The sequence below is a fragment of the Lupinus angustifolius genome, chromosome LG03 (assembly GCF_001865875.1).
Source record: "Lupinus angustifolius cultivar Tanjil chromosome LG03, LupAngTanjil_v1.0, whole genome shotgun sequence".
Classification (NCBI taxonomy): Eukaryota; Viridiplantae; Streptophyta; class Magnoliopsida; order Fabales; family Fabaceae; genus Lupinus; species Lupinus angustifolius.
In genome coordinates this window covers 7,114,005-7,134,943 of record NC_032011.1, presented here as the reverse complement: position 1 = coordinate 7,134,943, position 20,939 = coordinate 7,114,005, and the positions used below count along the sequence as shown (strand labels likewise).

The 20,939-nt window shown below is 32.5% G+C and overlaps 1 protein-coding gene across 3 annotated transcripts; it reads right to left on the bottom strand.

Annotated features, from left to right (window-relative positions):
* LOC109343302 (general transcription factor IIH subunit 2-like) lies at positions 9,989-14,958 on the bottom strand. Of its 3 annotated transcripts, XR_002107192.1 has the most exons (6): positions 14,786-14,958; positions 13,132-13,418; positions 12,388-12,849; positions 11,816-12,191; positions 10,463-10,671; positions 9,989-10,424 (listed from the first exon to the last, which is right to left on the bottom strand). XR_002107192.1 is itself a non-coding variant. In XM_019581532.1 (5 exons), the coding sequence occupies exons 2-5, from the start codon at positions 13,411-13,413 to the stop codon at positions 10,526-10,528; spliced, it is 1,266 nt and encodes a 421-aa protein (XP_019437077.1). In that variant the 5' UTR covers positions 13,414-13,418; positions 14,759-14,958; the 3' UTR covers positions 9,989-10,525. The 3 variants fall into 3 exon arrangements, 2 of the variants coding, with proteins under 2 accessions (XP_019437077.1, XP_019437076.1); XM_019581532.1 differs by having other exon boundaries at positions 9,989-10,671; positions 14,759-14,958; XM_019581531.1 differs by having other exon boundaries at positions 9,989-10,671.

Genomic DNA, 20,939 nt, shown 5'->3' with positions numbered 1-20,939 from the left:
TTGACTTGATATCTGGTTCCAAGTTTTTTATAGAAAAGAAAAATGAAAAAGATGTAGTGACCAGTGAGAGAAAGAGGAGTTTCATCACAAAAATCAAAAGGGTATCTCTATGCAAATGTTAAGAGCTTTTTAGATCAGAATCTTCTTGTCATTAAATATGAAATATATTTGCAAATGAAAAGAAAACAAAAAATTGTCAGAAAAGTCTATACCATTGGTTCAGATGTCAGGGCAGAGATTGTACTTTGTTTCATATAAAATTCAAATCTTATTCAATGAAATTGTACGAAATGAATCTATATATCCATATATAGATAAATATCTGATTTGTTTTTGCTAACAAGTAACAAGTACTCCTTAACCATTCATTAGTTTTGTTTGGTCAAGATTGAGAATTGAGAGTACTACTTTATAGTATAATAAATAATGCATATCTTCATGATGCATATTGTTTTGACATTAATATGTCCTTGATTGGAGAGAAAGTAAAAAGAGATAACTATGTGAAAGAAAGAGAGAAAAGAGAGAAAGATATAATAAATTTTAGTGTTATTTGATTGTGTAGAAAAAAAGATAAAAAAATGAATTTTCTCCTCCACTTTTCTGTAGATAAGAATCTGTTGTTTCAAATTATATTCTAGATAAGTGAAAACATGTTATATTAATTAAAAAATTAAATATTTATTGTTTTTTTATTTTTGCTTTAATATCATTTATAAGGGATATGGTTTGGAATATCAAATCTTGGTCCATCTTCCCCTCCCATTTTCTCCTCACTTGGGAGAAGAAAAAAATTTCATAGGTCCAACATCATTTTCATTCTCTCTCCTTAAACTCTTCCCTAAACTAAAGGAGTAAATATACTATTTCTCTTCAAACTTTTTCTTCTCATTCTCTTTCTCTTCTATTTCCACTCAATAACACATCATGGCTACTTACCTTATTAATAATATATATCCCTCCTTTCCATTACTAAAAAGGCTAACATATAATTAAGATCATATCACATAGCAAAAAAAAATTAATGCTCCAAGTCTCTATTTGTTTTTAAATTATATAATTTAAGAAAATTTATCCCTTCACATTTTCAATATTAAAGAGTCCACATCTGAGAGGAATCTCATATATTATTTTGATGATTCAACCTTTGATTCCTCTAAATTTGTGTGAAATTGATAGTTAGGTTTTCAACACTCCATTTTACTTGCTAAGTAGGTGCACTTGTCTATACAGTAATATCTCACCCTCCCCACCCATGTGAATTTCCTTTGCATTTTATTGATGATATTAATAACAGTAACATCTACTTTAAATCAAAAAACAGGTAAGGATATAATATCATATCCAATCCAAATGAGAGGGAATTAATCTTTCACTTGAGTTTTTTTTTGTTGAAAAAGATTCAAGAACATGGTTTCAAGTGTGGTTGACTTGGGTTTTCACTAATGGGGATGCCCATATAATTAAAAAAGTCATAGTTCCAATTTTGGAGTGTGAATAAATAATATTAAAATTATCAAACCTTATTATTACCTCATATTTTGACCCAATCATGTTATGAAAGGTTATTTTCATCACCTAACCCCAAACAAGTTACTCTTGTGACAATTTATCTTCAGGCCTTACACGTGGTCAAAAAATGCTAAATACATTGGATGGCCCAACATATATGCTCATTCCAAAGAATTTATTGTTCAACTCTTCATTTATAGTAAAAACTAGGGGTGAGCGAGACCTGACCATACTCATTCATTTAGTTTTATTAGAACATGATTGAGTTCAAATATGATTAGATTTTATCGAATTTATGGTTGAGTTCGAGTTGAAATATTAGACCTGAGCATTTAGGTTAGGTAGGAACAAACATGACCTGACCTGATTCATCATATTGTCATTAGCTCGTCATATTTGTATGTGTCTCTATTCAATTGTGTATATAGTAATAACATTTCTTTTATCGTAAGTATCATTGATTCTCTAATTTTTTCATCGTATATACATGATTAACAATTATATATACATATATTATTTCACATGTCAAATTAGATATTCATATATAATAAGTAAAATATTGAGAAAACTTTATCTAAAAAGATATACATTATATTTAATTGGGTCTAGGGTCAAGTCTGAGTTCAAATGTTCATCCGATCAATATTTGTGACCGGATTATCTTCGAATATATGGTCAAACCTGAGTTCAAAAAATGACACTACTAATATTTAAGATCGAGTAAGAGATAAAAACTCATTATGTGAAGCATGTAATTGAGGAAACTCCAACATCTTCAAAAGAAAAATACCGAGGGGCTAAAATCTAAAAACTAGAATAAGCGATACTTAGTTAAGAAATTAAAATTTATTTACATCATACGGGAAAAGGTTGAGTTTAAGAACAAAATTTGGAGACAAGCTAGCAACATCATATTAAACACAGAGGCTGGTGTTTTATAAATTTGCTTCTCCAACTTATTCACTTATGTATATACTAAAAATAAAAAAAGTATTACAAAAATATATTTTCCTCAGCAACAATTAACTTAGTACAATTTTATAAAGGTTGTAAATAAGTATTGAATTATCAAGAGTTAAATATATATATATATATATATATATATATATAAATAATATGAATCTGCAAAATCTTAGGGGACCTAGTCCCTTCAAAGATCCGACCCTGCTTATAAGTTGTAATTTTATGAAAGACATCAGGGGTTCCAACTTTTACAAGCTTAACGCATTCACCTCTGAAATTTTGTCAAAAAAATCACATATCTTCACTCATGTAACTTTTAAAGTAACTATTACAATTTTATTATTAAAAATGCTTCACAATTAGATTTAATCATGCAAATGTGAGAGCCATGAGAATTCTTTGTATTTCCTCCTCCTTCTTTTCATCAAATATATTTTGATATTTTAGAGTAATATTATATTGGGTTAATAATTAGTTTAAACTCACCTACCTTTTACATAATAAGAAATTATTATAAATTCAATTTTCGTGATTAAAACCTTTATAAAATATATTAGTGAGTTAGGAGTCAGCAGGTTGGGTAGTTTCTTTGTAATATAATTTCATTCAATATCTCCATGTTATTATGTCTCCATCAAACTTTCTTCTTTTATTTTATTTTATTTGCATATTTCTCATTGGGATCTTCATATACAATGAAGATGTTAAGTCCGTTGTAGGATTCTCATTTTCAAAGCCTATAGCTCAAAAAATCCAAGAAGGTGGTCAATCAAAACATGTTGAGTCTAATGCTTAAAGGTGTTCAAGAAAAGAAGTGTTAGAAGAAGAAATTGCAATTGTTTAAAATATACTTACACTTTTAAGTTCAACAACTAGGTTTTAAGCCAAAATGAAATAGTCTTTATTCATCTTCTTGCTCTCTTTCTTTATATGTTCTTTTACAATTTTCATATTCTCTATTTCTTTCAATTCTTCTTGATATTCTTGAGGCAAATGTTGCCCAAATTTCATTGTATTATTATTGAGTAAAAAATGTTCATATTTCATCATATTCTTTTCTTGTTATTCTTGAGCAAAAATTGTTCATATTTCATTATATTATTCTATTGTTATTCATGAACAAAAATTCTTAATATTTCATCATATTCTTTGGCCAAAAAACCTAAATGACATTCTTAAACATTCTTATTCATCAACAAATATTGTTAATATTTTATCATATTCTAACTTTCTCTCCTTCTTTAGCCAAAAAATCAATATAGTATTATTGAAAAAATATTGTTCATATTTTATCATATTCTAAATTCCTCTTATTTTTTGGCCAAGAAATCAAGATGGTACTTTTGAATATTATTAGTCTTGAACAAATATTGTTCATATTTCATCATATTCTAGATTTCTCTCACTCTTTGCCCAAGAAATCAAGATGATATTCTTGAGCAATAATATCAATGAATCTCATTTGATATCATTTCTGTTGTATTGATACTTCATGAACAACATTCATTACTTTCAATTTCAATTCATTTTATTCTAAGAAATTTTCTTTAATTCTATTAGCACAAACTTGGTAATTTCACGTGCTATATTTTAAGGAATTATTTTATCTCTTGAAATTTCTTCATTGAATATCTCAACTTGAGTGACAATAAATTTGGTCATGCATTCCCTTCAATGGTCAAGAATATTATGCATAACTTGAAGTTGCAGACCTTCTAACAAGGACTTTGAAGCATTCTCTATTCAATCATCATTTATCCAAGTTGGAAATTGTTAACATTCGCTCTCCAGCTTGAAGGAAGTGTTGAAACATATTTTGATATTTTGAGTTAATATTGTATTTAACTAGTAATTAGTTTAAACTCACTTACTTTTTGCATAACAATCAATCATTAGAAATTCAATTTCCATGATTAGAAATTGTGTAAAATAGATTAATTAGATATTTAAGAGTTAGGTAGAGTTGGTTATTTAAAATAGGTTGGTTAGTTTCTTTTTCATCAAAGTTTATTCAATATCCTGTAATTTATTCAATAATTCATTCAATCAATTAAATGCTTTCTTGATCTTTCATTTCTTATAACTCTCTTGATTTAGGTTCGGGACAACATTTTTTCTTCTTTTTTTCACCCAAAATTTGTCTAGCAAAGCACACAACAACTTTAAGGAAAGTGAAAGTAATCACCCATTAAATTTTATTAAAATGTCACCACGCTAAAAATTGGAAAGCAAAAGAAAGCAAGGCTATATCGTATTTATAACATAGAGAGTGAAGATTTTAGATAGATATAAACTTAGCAACAAACTAGGAAATGAATGTAATAGAACAATTACTGGGATGCTTGAAATATGTTATTGTGTTAGTCTTATATTGTCTATTATTGGAATAATAGTAGAGTAACCAATATTATATATTAGACTCAAATCCTTTGTTATAATATGCACTAGATATAAGCACAAAATAAAAACACCATATGGGAAGGTGAGCCCATGAATGTTCTAGGGTTTGTAATCCTTATTCTCTAATAATATCTTGGTAGCCGATCAGCGCTCCCGGGACGTAGACACAATTAGCTGAACCCTGTTAACAAATTCTATTGTTTCTTCTCTTTTATTTATTATATGCACGTTATTTGATTACTTGTGGCCAACGCTGCGCAATGGTCGCTTCCGTTGCACAACGATCGCTTCTATTGCACCAACAATTGGTATCAGAGCTAATTGGTAGATGACTCTAAACTCATACGTCAGATAATGGCTAAAGAAGGTGAATGTATGATGGCCAGACAAGGTGTGATGGCTAGGCAATGTGTGTCTATGGTAGTGGCAAAGATAGAGTATATGAGTTGAAGGAGAAGAAAACATGGCGGAGTTGTGGAGGGGGCGATATATGTTGATCCAGAACCCTAGAAGTTAATATACTGGGTTAGGATCAAGGTGGAAATAGGGACTCATGTGTTGAGTTTGACCTAGAGACAAGTGCTGACAATATCTCTCTAGAGGTTGAGAGAATGTTCTTATTTGAGATGAGAAGTGAAATATCCTAATGGCGTATCTAGGACGTCATAATGAAGGATGTTAATTGTTAGCAGATCCACAAAAACACAGAGGCGCTGACTAACTTTGATGTAGGGTGTTAAATGGGCATTGACTTTGATGTAAGTTGTAACACGAGCATTGGTAGAGATGCAGAGGTGTGACATGTGCATTGGCTTGGATGCAAGGATGTGACACAAACATTAGTTAGCATTAATGCAAGGTGTGTGTTGTGGGTATACTCTGTATGGTGGAGTATGATAGTTCTTTTGAACTAGGATTGTCGGAGTAGACAATGGTGGTAGGCTTACCAAGGAAGCTCCAAGGTTCAGTTTGACTAAGTATTGAAGACGATGATTGTTGGTGAACTTTTGTGTAGAGTTTTCAATATATCGAAAGACTTCCTAGAAATAGGTGGCCAAGCAGCATGTTCCATTTGATGGCGGTACGGGAAGCTGCACTACAAGTTTGGAGAGTTAGGCTCTTGGTAACATCGTCAATGATACTCAGAAGAATATCATTGTTCCCATAAGCTCTATAGCTAAATCCTTTGGCCTGCAATGTCCCCAAAGAAACTAAATTCTTCTTCAAATCTGGTATGTGCCTAACCTCACATAACATATTCCTACACCATCATTCATCACAATTATGATTTCTCCGATACCAATAATTCCACATGCTTTATTATTTCCAAGATACACGAAACCAAAATTGTGTGTCCTGTATGTGGTGAACCATTCTCTGTTTCGCGTCATGTGGTGGGAACAACCAGTGTCAAGTATCTACTCATCTGTACTATGATTTGATGATACAAATAGTAGATCAACTTCACTATTGTAACCAGAGTCATCTTTCTGTGCAACATTTGTAGATGTAGATACTCCATTTTTCCTCACCGACTTGCTAGGACTCCATTCATTGGAACAATCTTTTTTGTAATGAACAGATTGTTTGCACTTATAGCACTCTATTAGTGTTCTGCCCCTGAAATTTGGTCTTTTCTCTTTGGTATGACCTCCTCTGTCTTGTCTCCTCCCACAGGCTTGGCTCCCTTTCACATACAGACCATCACCCTAAGACCCTTCCCCTACATTATGTCTTATTTGAGTGTGGGACAGAAGTGCAGATGTGATCTCATCCAGTTTGATTGAGTCTTTCCTGTACGTCAATATTGTCACCAAGTGTTATAGGATTTTGGAAAAGAACACATAATATTATTGCTTTGTCCTCATCATCAACCTTCACATCAAGTTTCTGCAAGTCATTGATCACTTAATTAAAATTGTTGAGATATTGTTGCAAATCAGCACCTTCCTGCATCGTCAGGCCATAAAGTCTCTATTTTAAATATAACTTATTTGTTCCAGACTTGGACATAAATCCCTTCTCTAATGTCTCCTATACTTCTATTGGTGAGGTCAAATCCATAACATGATACATCATCTCATCTGATAGATAGTATCGTATGATTCCTGCAACCTTCTCCTTCAACTCTTTCCAATCGAGTTGATCCAAATCATTTGATTTATTCTCACGCAGCGCCTTTGATAGACCTTGTTGAGCCAACACATCATTAACCCTCCTGTGCCACAATCTGAAATTACCAGTTCCATCGAACTTCCCCATATCGAATTTGGCACCTGGGTTAAGAGTCATCTGATACCAATTGTTGGGAACAAGCGAACAATCAAATAGTAAAGAGTACAGAGACAAGAGAGTAATACAAGAGATTTGGTAATGAGGTTCGGTCAATTGTGCTTACGTCCTCGAGAGCGTTGAGCAGCTACCACTATATATTATTAGAGAATTAAAATAAGTGTTTGACTATTCTTCTTCTTGTTACATTAGGTTTACATAACATAAATATATAGCTCTCTACTCCAACCCATTTACATGAACCCAAACTCATAACTTGTATTGTTGTTATCTAGATATATGAGTCATTGAACAACAACAATGACTAAAGAGAGAAAGTAAATTGACTAGTGTGGGTGGATTGAATGCATACTCCATTGACTATAAACATTAATCCGTCAAATAACACCTAGAGAGAAGCATGCAAAATGGAAGGTCTGCCTCGACCATAGTACCTAAGATATGATTAAGAATGAATCGAATCAATTTGGTATTTATTTGAAACTCGACTTGATATTTAGTTCGACAAACTTGGTTCATGAACCAAAGAAGCTCATTAAATAAACGAGCCAAACTTGAACTGATTCAGTTCGACTTTTTAGGTTCAAGAACTGACTCAGTATATATATATATATATATATATATATAAGGAAGGTTATATTTATAATTGTGTGCAACATTTTTAAAAATGAATTAATTATTTGAATTGTTCACATGAACTAATTCGAGCTGAGTCGAGCTCTTGGTGAACTTTAATCAAACCAAACTCGAATTAAAAAATAACTTATATCGAACTCGAGTAGAATTTCCGGCTAAATAACTCCTTATCGAGACGAGCTCTGATTCAACTCGGTCCGGCTCGTTTCCAACCCTACACTAATATATTCAAAATGTTAATTTGGAAAAACTAAAACAATTCTAATTTATTTTTAATGTTTTTACTGCCATTAATTTTAGATCATACAATAATTTTTCATTAATTTGGGGTCCACGCCAAAGAAATTTTTGGCACTACAAAAAGTGGTTTATATTCTAAGTAACATGAACAAGCTCCACTCAAGGTGTAGTAGACAACATGCATTGTGCACGGAATGATTTTTCTGCGACGTGCTTAATTTGCATATACTTTATCTGTTTTCACTCCCTTTTTGTCTCCTATGCCATTATTTTTCTTCTCTTGGCTGCCTTACTTTTCTTCTTCTAGGCCTCTACAATCACAAATTACATGTAATATGCCCCTGTCATTTACCTATCTTTTTTATTTCATTTACCTATCTTTTTTATTTCAGAGTGAGCCAAGTATCTCTACTTATGCAATCATTCCTTCCATTACTTTTAACTATTCCATCCTAAAAATAGGAATAGGTGATATAAGCATATGAAACTCTTACTTAATGAAGTCTGAGGAAGTAGATATAAGTATTCTTACTCTCGTATACAAATAGACGATTTTCATGATTTGAACTTATGAACTAAATCATAAGACAAGAAAATTTGTTGCACCAAGACTCACCCTCAACCTAAAATAGGAATGTGCAGATAAAATTATAGCCACCTCAAAATCTGAAGCTCAAAATTGCTTCCTCTGTGAATAATATATGCTCGCCACATCTTATTCTATTATACAGCCTAGATTAACAATAAGCTAAAGGCAGTGAGTAATAGTAATTTAATTAGAACATATTACTGCGATAAAACTTGTCTGCTCAAATCAACTTCACTTTTATCCTTAATTTTTTTTTATATATATACTAATTTGGTCCCTAAAACTTAAAAGTCTAAAATGGTATTCAAAGATTGCAAATAAGTCAAAATAGTCCCGAACAATGATCATAAAAATACTTAAAATGACCAATTTGACCACATTTGATATTTCTAGGAACTATTTTAGATTTTTCAATTTTTCAAAGACCAAATTAACACAATTTTTGAAGGACCAATATGGGTATCATCTACTCAACAAAAGTTTGGCAAGACAGGGACATTACAATGGGAGTGTGTGAGAATGTCTCCTTAGACAAGAGAAGATAAGAAGAGAGAAATAAGCGATAAAAAAAAGGTGAGAAAGAGAAAGAAGAGAAATAAATTAGATTTTTGTGATGTATGGTATAAGAGAAGAACGAAAGAAAATGAATAGAAAGAAATATTTTCTTCTCTTTCTCTTTTGTTTGGATAGAAGATGAGAAGAAAGTGATAATGTTAAAGTTCAAATTACAAAAATGTGTCTAGAATAAAGAAAAAAGATAGGAAAATGTTAGTTTATTATTAATTAAAAATAAATGTTATAATTTTAAATTACAAAATTTTATAATTTTAATTAACATTTTCAATTAATATGGTTTGTAACATAATTTGGAACACAATTTAGGCAACAGATCATTGTTCGGGTAAAGTCTCTCTTTCTCTTCTCACTTTCTCCTTATAAGTGGAGAGAAAGAAATTTTGTGGGCCCACCCACTTTTTTTCTCTCTCTTCTTTCTCCCCTTTCAACGAAAGGGGAGAAATTTCTCATTTCTCTTCTACTTCTCTCTCCCTCTTTTCTCTCTTCTCTAACTCTTCCCAACCAAACTCAACCTAGGAGTTGTTTTACAGTCAAATGAGAAGTATAACTTTGCATATGTTATGTTCTTCTCAAAATGCTCCCCCCCGGAAGTAATTTACATTGCACAAATATTTATTTCATAATGATATGTAAGCGAAGTTAGAAATTCAGACAGTGATTGCTAAAATCAAAACACAGTAAATGATACAAAGTTAAGTTTGCAATCATAATTTTAAGGGTCTTTCACTCTAGGAGTGAGGATAAGAAAATAGCTGAGAAGGTCTTCACATACAGATAACATGGAGTGGGAAACAGAGATTCTTATATGTGCCTTAATTTCCAGAAAAGAACAAAGGGATGAAATGAATCATAAATTGTCACAATCTAAAATACGAATGTCTAATCCAATACATTATCCACATTCATAGCCATAGGAGTACATTTATGTTTTTGCTTTCTAATAATTTTTTTGGGCATTTCTAATAATGTCAAGCCTTACTCCGATTTAACATTTCTAATTTCTGGAATTTTAACCCCGAGTAAAGGACCAAAGAAACTCTCAACTTATGAGTTGGGAAAAGAACCAATGATCAATGATGAGGAAAAAAGCCACCCTAGAATTATATAGCTCACTTCTGTTTTCCTAGATTCAAATAATTTACTGTTCAAGAGGTTGCATCAAGGCCAAACCAATGTGATCAATGACTATAAATAATGTTAATATATCACTTTTTGCCAGAACTTATCTGGTAGGTGGATGCAATTTGATAACAAGAGAAGACAGTGTAGAACACCTCTTACATGGCAGTTTTATGTCAATGGCAGAGGGTCTGGCCATCATTGTGCAGCAATTACTGACTTAGAATGTTGGAAACTCTCACAACCTGGGCAGTTGTGTAAGCTCTCATGAATGTAAATGTCGCAGTCGAGGCAGAATTGTTGTTTGCATTTTGGGCAAGTAACAGAAAGTCCAGGCTTACTTCCTGTGTCACAACCAGTCAAGGGAGAGGTTTTTAGGAGAATTATAAGCAAGCAACATTAACATATTCTACCTGCAATACTATCAGGAAGAGAAGACAAATACAAAGAATTTTACAGCATCAACTGATACAACTGTAGGGTTTCAGCAATTTACTCATGTAGCTAAAACTAATCACATATGACATATAGCATGCTTTCTGTATTTACAAATATCACCAAAAGGAGTCAACAATTTCTGTCATATGACATATTCCCATCAGTATAACCACCGCCAGTTAAAAACCATGTTCCTTCAAAACTTAATTATTTGAAAGTGTGTTTAGCATGCTTAAAGCATACATGTTATTAGAGTCTAAATTTGTCCTTGTGTTCCTCAAGCAGCCCTAGTTTCTTTTGAAATTGGGTTAGTTGCATTGTTTTACCATCAACTCTATCCTGAGACCATAAATGCTTCATCAAGATGAGAAGAAAGCTAAAGCTTCAATGTCTATCACAAATTATTACTTAGTATCATGCAATGATATCATATTTGATAGAACTCGATGCCCTTATAAGAAACTAGCACTAAGAAATTTTTCCATCAGCATAATGCAGAGGCAAGAGTTCAATTACCATTCAAAAAACTGAAGCCAACACAGCCTGCTGTACACAGGCCTTCATATGTTACAATGCTCTATGTGATTAACTGGGGCGCTTTTCTCAAACTTATATTATAGATTATTTTTCTTAACTTAAGATACACAATGGTTGTAGTATTAAATTTCCAAGACTCAGGTATGTAATTATAAATTGAAAGGCCAACTTTATCTCCTAATAGGACTATTGCTAATCTCTTTTACTATGGCTAGATCCTTTTAAACATGAGATTTACTAAATAAATAAAGTTGGATACAGGAGAAGACACCTGAAATTACATCCATTACCAATTTATGCACTTTCTATATAACATCTGGAAGATAAAATCAAAGGAACAACTTAAGAAACTACAGATCTATTTGCTATCATTACTAATATTTTGTCCTTAAAGCTGTGTGATATGAATCTATATTTGATAGAAAATGTTGCCCAAGATGATAAATTTATAAAATTTTAAAATTGCAAGTGTATGAAGACCTCAACCTCGACTACCTATCTACAAGAACTTACCCTGGGTAAGAAGACTTTGTTGACAACCAAAACAAGTGTCCGATAAACTGTTACGTGGATCATTTTGAGATGATGGAGAGACCTCGTCAAACGGCACTATAGGAAAAAGATGATGATATGACCTTGCTAAATGGGGTGAAGAAATAAGGGTCAATCCACAGATGCGACATTCAGTAGGAAGCTCACAGACACGAACTTTGCATCTTGGACAAGTGTACCCCCCTCCTGTTTTAGCCTCTTCGTGGCATGTACAAATTGCGACAGAACCCTCAGCTGCTCTTTGTGGAAAGCCCATCTTAATTAAATTAGCAGTAGCATACTCAGATATTGCTGGAGGTGGCGGTGCATGCTCAAGAATTAACTCTTTAAAGTGGGTCTGCATGAGATGTACATAACTCATGAATATACACAATAACAACTAATGCTTAAAAATGGTAACATGCTCTAAGTTGATAAGCGATATTCTAAATACTTGCTGAGTAAAGTTGATGGACTGCAAAAACATAAATCAATCTTATAGATTATAATTTGAATTTGCACTACATGGCTTCCATCATAATCAACAAACTGACCTCATCTAGTGCCACATAATAAGTTCCTCCAGTTTCTTGGCAGAGATGTTTGCAAATAAACATTTCAGCAGCAAGACCAATGACAGAGCACCTTATTTTACTCTTTTTGCATTTCTGGATGGTTTCCATGAGATCACCAGGATCACATGTACTGAGAGCTGAATATAAGATCAGAACTTCTCGATGGCCATATGATGGAATTTGATTTAGATAACCAAGAACAAGCTCTAGTGCATTTTGTAGGGAGGCATCACCGGAGCATTCCAGTTTACCCATCAAAGCTTTAATGTGGGACTCAGGACTGCCGCCAAGTTCTGTTAAGCAATGAGCAATTCCATCTTTTATAGTCACAAGGCCAACATGACTAAGTGGATTCTGATCAAAGAACTCCCTGATAAATGTCTCAACCTGCCTCCCGATAACAGCCATCCTACTTGGTCGAAAGTCCCTCTCTGAAGCTGCCTTCACATGATAACAATTCAAAAAATAAAGGCATCTCAGGCCTATTTAAAAGGCATTAGTGACATAGGAATAGAAGAAATGTCAGCCAAAAAAATAAGTATATTCAACTTTCACAAGTTTATTCAAAGAGGTGTTCTAACATAAACATCATATTCTCCAACTGAGACCCGATTTTCAAGTAATCAAAGCATTGCTCCATCTTCCAAAATGGCTCAAAACTCAACCAAACACCAGTAGAGAGCTTGTATTCATACAGAAGCTGTAAAGTAATAAATTGAATACCTTGGATAGGTCAACAACAACGTATAGGTATCGAATCAGACCCTTCTGAATTCGTGCTGTAGCAGCTGTGGAAGCAAGGGCACGAAGGCGCCTGCGATACTGGGCATGATAAATGGCTGTATCATCTATGGGGCGAAGAAGTCCAGATTCATCCTCTTGCAAATCCTCCCACGATCTATCTTCTGCATAAGTTCTCTCCCAGGCTTCAAGGCCATCATTAGCTTCATCTTCATCGTCATCTTCTACATCTCCATTCAATGGTCTTTCCGGAAGTTTACTCATAATTTCTAAACCAAAAGATACAACAAACAATTAACCAAGGCAGCCATAGCAGCAAAGACTTAAACTCTGTATCTTACTTCATTAAATAAATAGACATTAATCTCAGAACACTGAAGGAAATATACTGAATTGTCATTCATCAGCCCTTCAACATTCAGCACTTAAAAGGAAATCTTTAGATGCAAACGTGCCTGCATACATAAATGAATACGCAGACACAATAAAGGAGCAAGAACAACAATATCATTAGACAAATCCAAAGGGCCTTGGGCCTCTAATTAGTAATTACTAGCGACAGTATAGTACCATGTCTCAAATCTAGATGGCCTCATGCCTCAACAAAAATCCAACAATATTACCAAGTTTCACAAATACAGCAGCAACAACAACAACAACAACAATCAAGCCTTAATCTCACATTCCTACTAGATGAAGGCCGGATAAATGGATGAACAACGCCATAATGCTTTACCATAAATCAAGTTTCACAAATACATTTAAACCAAATTACATTCTAAATAAGCATAAATATTTTTAAAAGAAAAAAAGGATCACAAAAAGTGATCCTAAACAGATTGTAAGTTGACACCAAAATCCACATCTTTCTCTCTGCAACTTCAATTGAGAAGAGAAAGTTCACCACTTTTTTTAATAGAATACCAAACATAACAATACCTCGTTGCAACTGAGGTTCAAAGAAAACATTTTGTATGTACTTGTTCAATATGGACGTATAATATTGAATCCAGATCCTTTCCAGTACTGGAGGGGATGGGATGGTGACACATGTACTTCAAAAAAATTATTGGCGTAGAGTTTAAATTATTCTTAAATAAAAAAATTAAAAATCATCAAACCCGTTATAACCTTATAACCTTGCATCCTAGTACTGGGCTCTCCACTACTGTGGAGGATCCAGGCCCTATAATATTACTACATCAGGGTCATCGAAAGGTCAAAATGGAATATTTTATATATTATATATAAGACCAAAGGGCATAAATAATGCTTCTAGTAATCTCCCTGGAAATAAGCCATTTAGTTGTGAATAATAACTTCACACCTAGTTATGAAGTTTTCCCATAATATTAAATATTTCATGAGATCAACTCGAATTATGAGGTTGTCCCTGGAATGTTGCATTTGCTTCTCAAATATGAATTGATGTGATTATAGATAACATGACCGTGCTTATGAATTATCCCTAATCAACACGATCATATATCAGCCATTAATCTTACTTTCATCCAATGCTTACTAAAGTTAACAGAGTTTTGAAGCTATGCGGAATTACTGAAATTGAAAACCCTGAAATTGAAAAGTATTACAACCCTAGAATTAGAATCTGCAAAATGGAGGAACTGAAGGGTACCTGGAAGGCGAGGAAACCCTTATTGAGACGGAGGCGCAAGTGGGGTCACGTTATCGGCGGCGGAGCGGAGGGAAGAGCTGCGAGAAGAAGTGCGGCGGCGACGGGGCGGTTTAGATTTGGGGAGTGAGAGAGCTGCTCTTCCTTAGTTCCTCAAGGGAAATGGACACTACGGAAAAAAATTAAACTGTGACGTTATTGAGTTTAACAACTAAAAATATATATGATCCTGTTAACCTGTAAATACTTTGGCCTAATAATATAAGATCAAACCCGTCAAAAAATTCAATTTATGTAAATAATACATTTTAGAAATATTCATCACATATCTGAAAATGATTAGTTTATTGATAACTGACAGGATATCATTTGTTATACTAACCAAATAAACAACTTTTCCAACAAATTTACCTATTTTTATGTACAAATTCATACAAAATTAAAATTAAAATTTATTATATATTGTTCGTCAAAATAACATTATCAATAAATAATCATATTAGTCTTTTTACGCTAAATTAACAGAGTTAGAATATGACTTTAATGTTTTCTGAAAGATAAAATTTTAAATAGTTACATTAAGTAAGTTTCTGTTTGTACATTATTTTCCTATATTTTTTTAATCTAGTTGGGTTAGAAGCATGTGTTACCCAACTTAGTTGTTATCACCTAGACTCCTTTTAAATTCCTATATTTGTAGCTCCCTATAGTCTCAATTAAATTAACTGTATTTTATCCATATTTTTAATACCCCCAATTTACTGTATGGGTTGTTTGTATTTTTTAGATATCTTATATTTTCGAAGGTACTCTAATTGTGGTGAAGGATAAGAGGACTTTAGGAAACATTTACGAATTGTTAGATAATACAATTATATGTGGAGTAGTTAAGGGTGTGTTTGTTTTGACCATTTTCTGTTTTCATTTTCAATGAAATCAGAAAATGAGGGTGAAAACATGTTTGTTGTGTGGTTTTCCTTTCATATTTTTTAAAATATGAGCTTCATTTCCGGAAATTTTGAAAATTAAAAAATATCATTTCTAATATTTTCAATAATAAGACATGACATTTTATTCAAAATTTTAAGACTTTTATTACTCCATTCGATCTATATCTTTTGATGTTTTAACATTTTCATGTTATTCCAAATCTTTTGATGTTTTGAAAACTCAATATACATTTATATTTTACTTTCCAATTATACTCTTATTTATTACTAATATTTTCTCCACATGTTTCTTCATTTCATTTTTAATCCAGTTTTTTTATGTGTATTAAAAAATGTGACTATTTTAGTCAAATTTTATTGAATTTTTACTTCATTTAATATTTTTTGAAATTATGTGCATAACCTTAAACATCAAAAGATGTGGAATGAGGAGAATATTATTTTCAATTACTCTCTTCACTAATAAACAAAATGTTGAAATCAAAATTGATGAGGGTCTCCCTTGTCCTTACTATCACACATCTTTATAATAAAATTTATTTCTTTATCTCTCAACATAACAACTTTTCTTCGTCTCTCTTATGATATTGTTGAAATAGTTCGATGATGATTATGATAATATATGATTTTGGGATGAAAATTGACGCTTCTTAATGTTACTGTAACCTTAATTAAATAGTATAACACTTGCACATTAGTAATTTTATTTTAATTTTACCTTTTTTGGAGAGCATCTACAACTGCATGATGCTCATTATGAATTTTCACACGCTTTTGTAATAGCAAATGACCAAGTCTAACAACTAAAAATGTTCAACGTATTATTGACATAAAATACATTGAAAAGAAAATGCAAGTATCAAATATGTAGACATTCTATAAAATCATTGGTTTGACTACTTTAGTGATTAAAATTTACAATTGGATTCATTGCAAGAGTAATTATCCTTGTTTATAAAGTTTAGAGTGCATAGTTATGAAAATGAAAATGATAATAAAAAACATATTTTCAGGAAATGAAAACATGGAGATGAAAATTGTTTCTTAAAAATGAAAATAGGAAATAGAAATAGAAAATATTTCCTTAAACCAAACAACCCTAAATTTCTCTAAATATAGTCCATAATGTCACTTGATTAATGCAAATATGTTTGGGTCATTTTAATGTGTTGTATGATAGAACTATGCATGAGAGGTTTATTGAAAAGATTCAACAAATGCAAGCTAGATGCGTGGAAGTATTATGTGGTTGGGAAACATACTCAGATTAACTTAAAGGCTGCAAACACAAAAGTTGGTGCATTTAGTCTATGTCCACACTAATTTATGAGGATAAGCTCAACAACCATCTTTAGGAGATTCTCATACTCTGTGACCTTCACCAATGACTTATCATACAAGTTTGAGTGTAATGTCTAAAGCATAAGTCTTTGTCAAATTCAACGTTTGGAAGACATGTTTATAAAAAAAAGACAATGACAAAATCAAGTACTTGAAGTCATATAATGATACGAAGTACGCAGGCTCACAAATTCTAAAATTTAGTGAAGAACATAACATTGAGAGGGATTTCGGTAAAAAAAGAAGACATCCTGACATAATGATGTTACAAAAAGGATAAATATGACACTTTCATAGAGGATGGGATATGTGAGGCTGAATCATGGATTTTCTAAAGGTTGTTTGGGAAGAGACACAAAGTATGACATGTTATGTCATTATGAGCTTCATTAGATGGTAAAATTGGGGAAGAAATCTAGGTAGGTAACTTAATTAATTACAATAACTTACATATATTTAATTGGTTTGCTTTTATATATATAGTGATAAATTATTTAAACTTGATCTCAAGTCAAAGAGGTATTTCTTTATACACTACGACAGAATTGACATATAACAATGTTTGTATGTTGGACACTGTTAAATGTAAGAATGAAGGGAATCAACATCGCTCAGTGAAGTAAGAGCTGATAAATATGATAGGTGAATACACATTCAACAATGATTGCTTCAATAAGCGTTGTTAAAAAGCAATTCACACATTTAACAATGTTTGCTTTAGTGAGCGCTGTTAAAAGTCACATTAACAGTGCTTGATTCAGTGAGTATTGTGAAAAGTTATAAATTTATACATTTAACAACACTTGCTTTAGCAAGCGCTGTTAAAAGTCATACATTCCTACATTTAACAGCGATAATCATAAATTGAGCACTATTAAAAGCCTCACATTTAACGGAGTTTGTTTCATAAATTGAGCACTATTAAAAGTCTCACATATAAAGTGAGTATTATTAAAAATCATACATTCAAACAACATTTGTTTTAGTGAGCGCGAATCTTTGCATATTTAAAAACAAAACTTCACACTTAATAATACACATATAATTCAGTTTTCTATTTCTCTCATTCTTTTACTCCATGGGTTAACTTTTTCCCCTTTTATTTCTAGTTTCTCTTTTCAAACAAGTTATCAGTTTTTGGTTTCACTCTTCAAGCATAAGGTGAATTGTTGTCTTATTTTATCTCATTTATTCATTTTTGATTCACTCTTGATACATCTATGTTAACTGTTTATTTTACAATATATGAACCTGTCAAGGTTGAATCTAGTTGGAGTTGTTGGTGAATTACCAAACTTGCAATCTCTGTATGTATTTCTTGTATTTGGTTATTCTTTTTTCATCCTTATTTTATGTGTAAATTTTGATTTGATTTTTATTATATTGAATCTCAACTATGTCTTTTTATCGTTGACAATAAATCCTTTTATTTCTTCAGTTAAGGGAGACAAGAAATTCTCGGATTAGTCGTCTACATCTTCACCACTTTCATCCCTTTCATTAGTGCATATAATCTTATGGGTTAATGGATTTTAACTAAGGGAGACAAGTTTATCCAATGTTTTATGAATTGGGTTTTCAGAATGATGTTTCTGTTGTAAATATGTTGGATTTGAGCATGTTTGTCATGTGTTTGATAAAATATCTAAGAGAGATGTTGTCTTATTTAGAAAGTAGACATTTAATAGTGCTCTCTTCAGTGAGCACTGTTAAATGTCTATTTTGTACAACACTTCAAAAACGTTGTTGAATCTAACTTTATATTCTAATGTGTTCATATAGGCAGTGCCGAAAGCACTATTGAATGACAATTTTAAGCGCTTTTGTTTTGCTATTCTAACATAGTGAAAGGTTATACCAAAGGCGTGAAGGAGTTTAAGTTCCATGATTTGGTTTCTAGAAAGATGGTGTTGAGTAGATATGTAGTATTTGATGAAAATTTCATGTTGAAATAGTCAACTTTGAATATTTTGTGATCCAGTGAGATACAAATGAAACAATTTAAGTGTAGAAAGACAAAGAACCATGCACTAGTTTAAATGAAGAACATGATGATTCTGCGTCGAAGAATTCAAGTATGAAATGTGAAGAAAATCTTGCACCTGAGTTTGGCACGATTTTGATGAAGACACCAAAATCATAAAAAGAAGAAAGGAAGAAGATCATGAAGACATAGAAGATTCAAGTTTCAAAGTGTTTATAGATTAAATCTTCATATAAGTACTTCTATGCTTACACTCACCTTAGTATTTAGTAGCAATGCTCAAATAAATTAAAATCATTTTTAAAGAATTGGATATGTCAAAAATGCAAAGTCAAAATTGCTAAGTAATGAGTTACTTGACGTGAGTAACAAGTTACCAGAACTAGGTAACAGGTAACCTGAACTGTGTGGCAGTTGGTAATAGGTTACTAGAACTGCGTAACAGATTACCTAACTAGAAAACAGTCACAAAGCAAAACTGACTGATGTAACCGATTAATCAACTATATTAATCGATTACCACCTTGAACATAACATTTGGGTAATCAATTACCACATTGTGACAATCGATTACACATTGTAACGCCCCAAAAATCATTTCATATTTAATATATTTAATCTCTTAGAAAAATGGGTAAATTTTTTTTTTTTATGTAACCTATAACTTACAAATCATTTTCACTTTTACCTTATTCCATTTTCAAGACGTCACATTTTCAAACATTGCGGAAATAAAATTCTTAATACATTGAAGATAATTAAATCAACACAATTCTTTTCTGAATACTTCTCATTCATAAAATTCTTGAATATGTTTACAGGGCGAAATCTAATCATCGCCACAAATAAAAAAAAACTGAAAATACAAAGAAAATAATGTCGGGGCATTGGCATTACAAAAAGTACCTCACACAGGTTTCTATCACAACAAAACAAAAGAGAAACCTCCTAAACCAGAGGTGCGCTGGAAACCTCGCAGGGTCTTCCTCCACCTTCGAGTCAGAAGAGATCTCAATGACCTCAACTGAATCTTCTATGCAGATAAGCTCTACACCGTCGCCGTTAGCTTCCTCCTCCTCCACTTCATCCGCTCCCCAATCCATCGAGGGGTATCAAGTGTACCCCATTGGCATGGCCTCGTCTGTCTCTCTTGGCGCCGATCCTAATGATGAGAATCTTGTTTGGGGCCAGGTCCTAACAACTTCTGGTACACCTCGAGCTTCAGCTAATACAAAAAGTCAGGCGGTTGCAGGTCTTCGGTCGGGCAAAGTGAATGATGCCTCCAAAACTGTGTAGTAAGGTGGAAGATGTAGAACTGAGCCATTGCTTACCCAATCTAGCTCCAGGTCACAAGGACCTGTGTAAGTGTGTCGATTACCCTCAACACTCCATGTCCCCCTGGATATAGTGAAGCGATAACCTCAGATCAGTACTGATGAGTCCATCTAAACATGCGTACAAATACACCAGCAGAAAAGAGAGATAGTAAAACATCTATGGCAAACTTGTCATCGACGTCATGGAATTACACGGAATAATACACCAAGACAACGCACGAGTAAAAATATGTCATGTGATCATACAAGCATATAATAACGATGAATGGAGTATAAAACTCGAGAATTTAGAATCAATATCGAAGAATATCATGTATGCAATGTGATGCATGAGTCCCCCATCCTTACTCATTTATCCTCCCAATAACTATTCGGAAATAACTGAGAGTACAGTTCCCATAACAAGTCGATTTGATCGCAGCAAAATTATTCATTGCAAGGATATATGATCGATCTATTCCAACGGAACTGTCCATTTCAGGATGGTGTCTTATCAAACACTTTCTGGGCATCCCTCTCATCAATCATGATTACAAATAGGGGTT

Coding starts and splice junctions, on each gene's coding strand:
- LOC109343302 (XM_019581532.1), bottom strand. CDS start 13,413: ATGAGTAAACTTCCGGAAAGACCATTGAATGGAGATGTAGAAGATGAC. Junction 12,850..13,131: donor TTGTTGTTGACCTATCCAAG/GTATTCAATTTA, acceptor TATCATGTGAAG/GCAGCTTCAGAGAGGGACTT. Junction 10,672..11,815: donor ACAAAGTCTTCTTACCCAGG/GTAAGTTCTTGT, acceptor GTTGTGACACAG/GAAGTAAGCCTGGACTTTCT.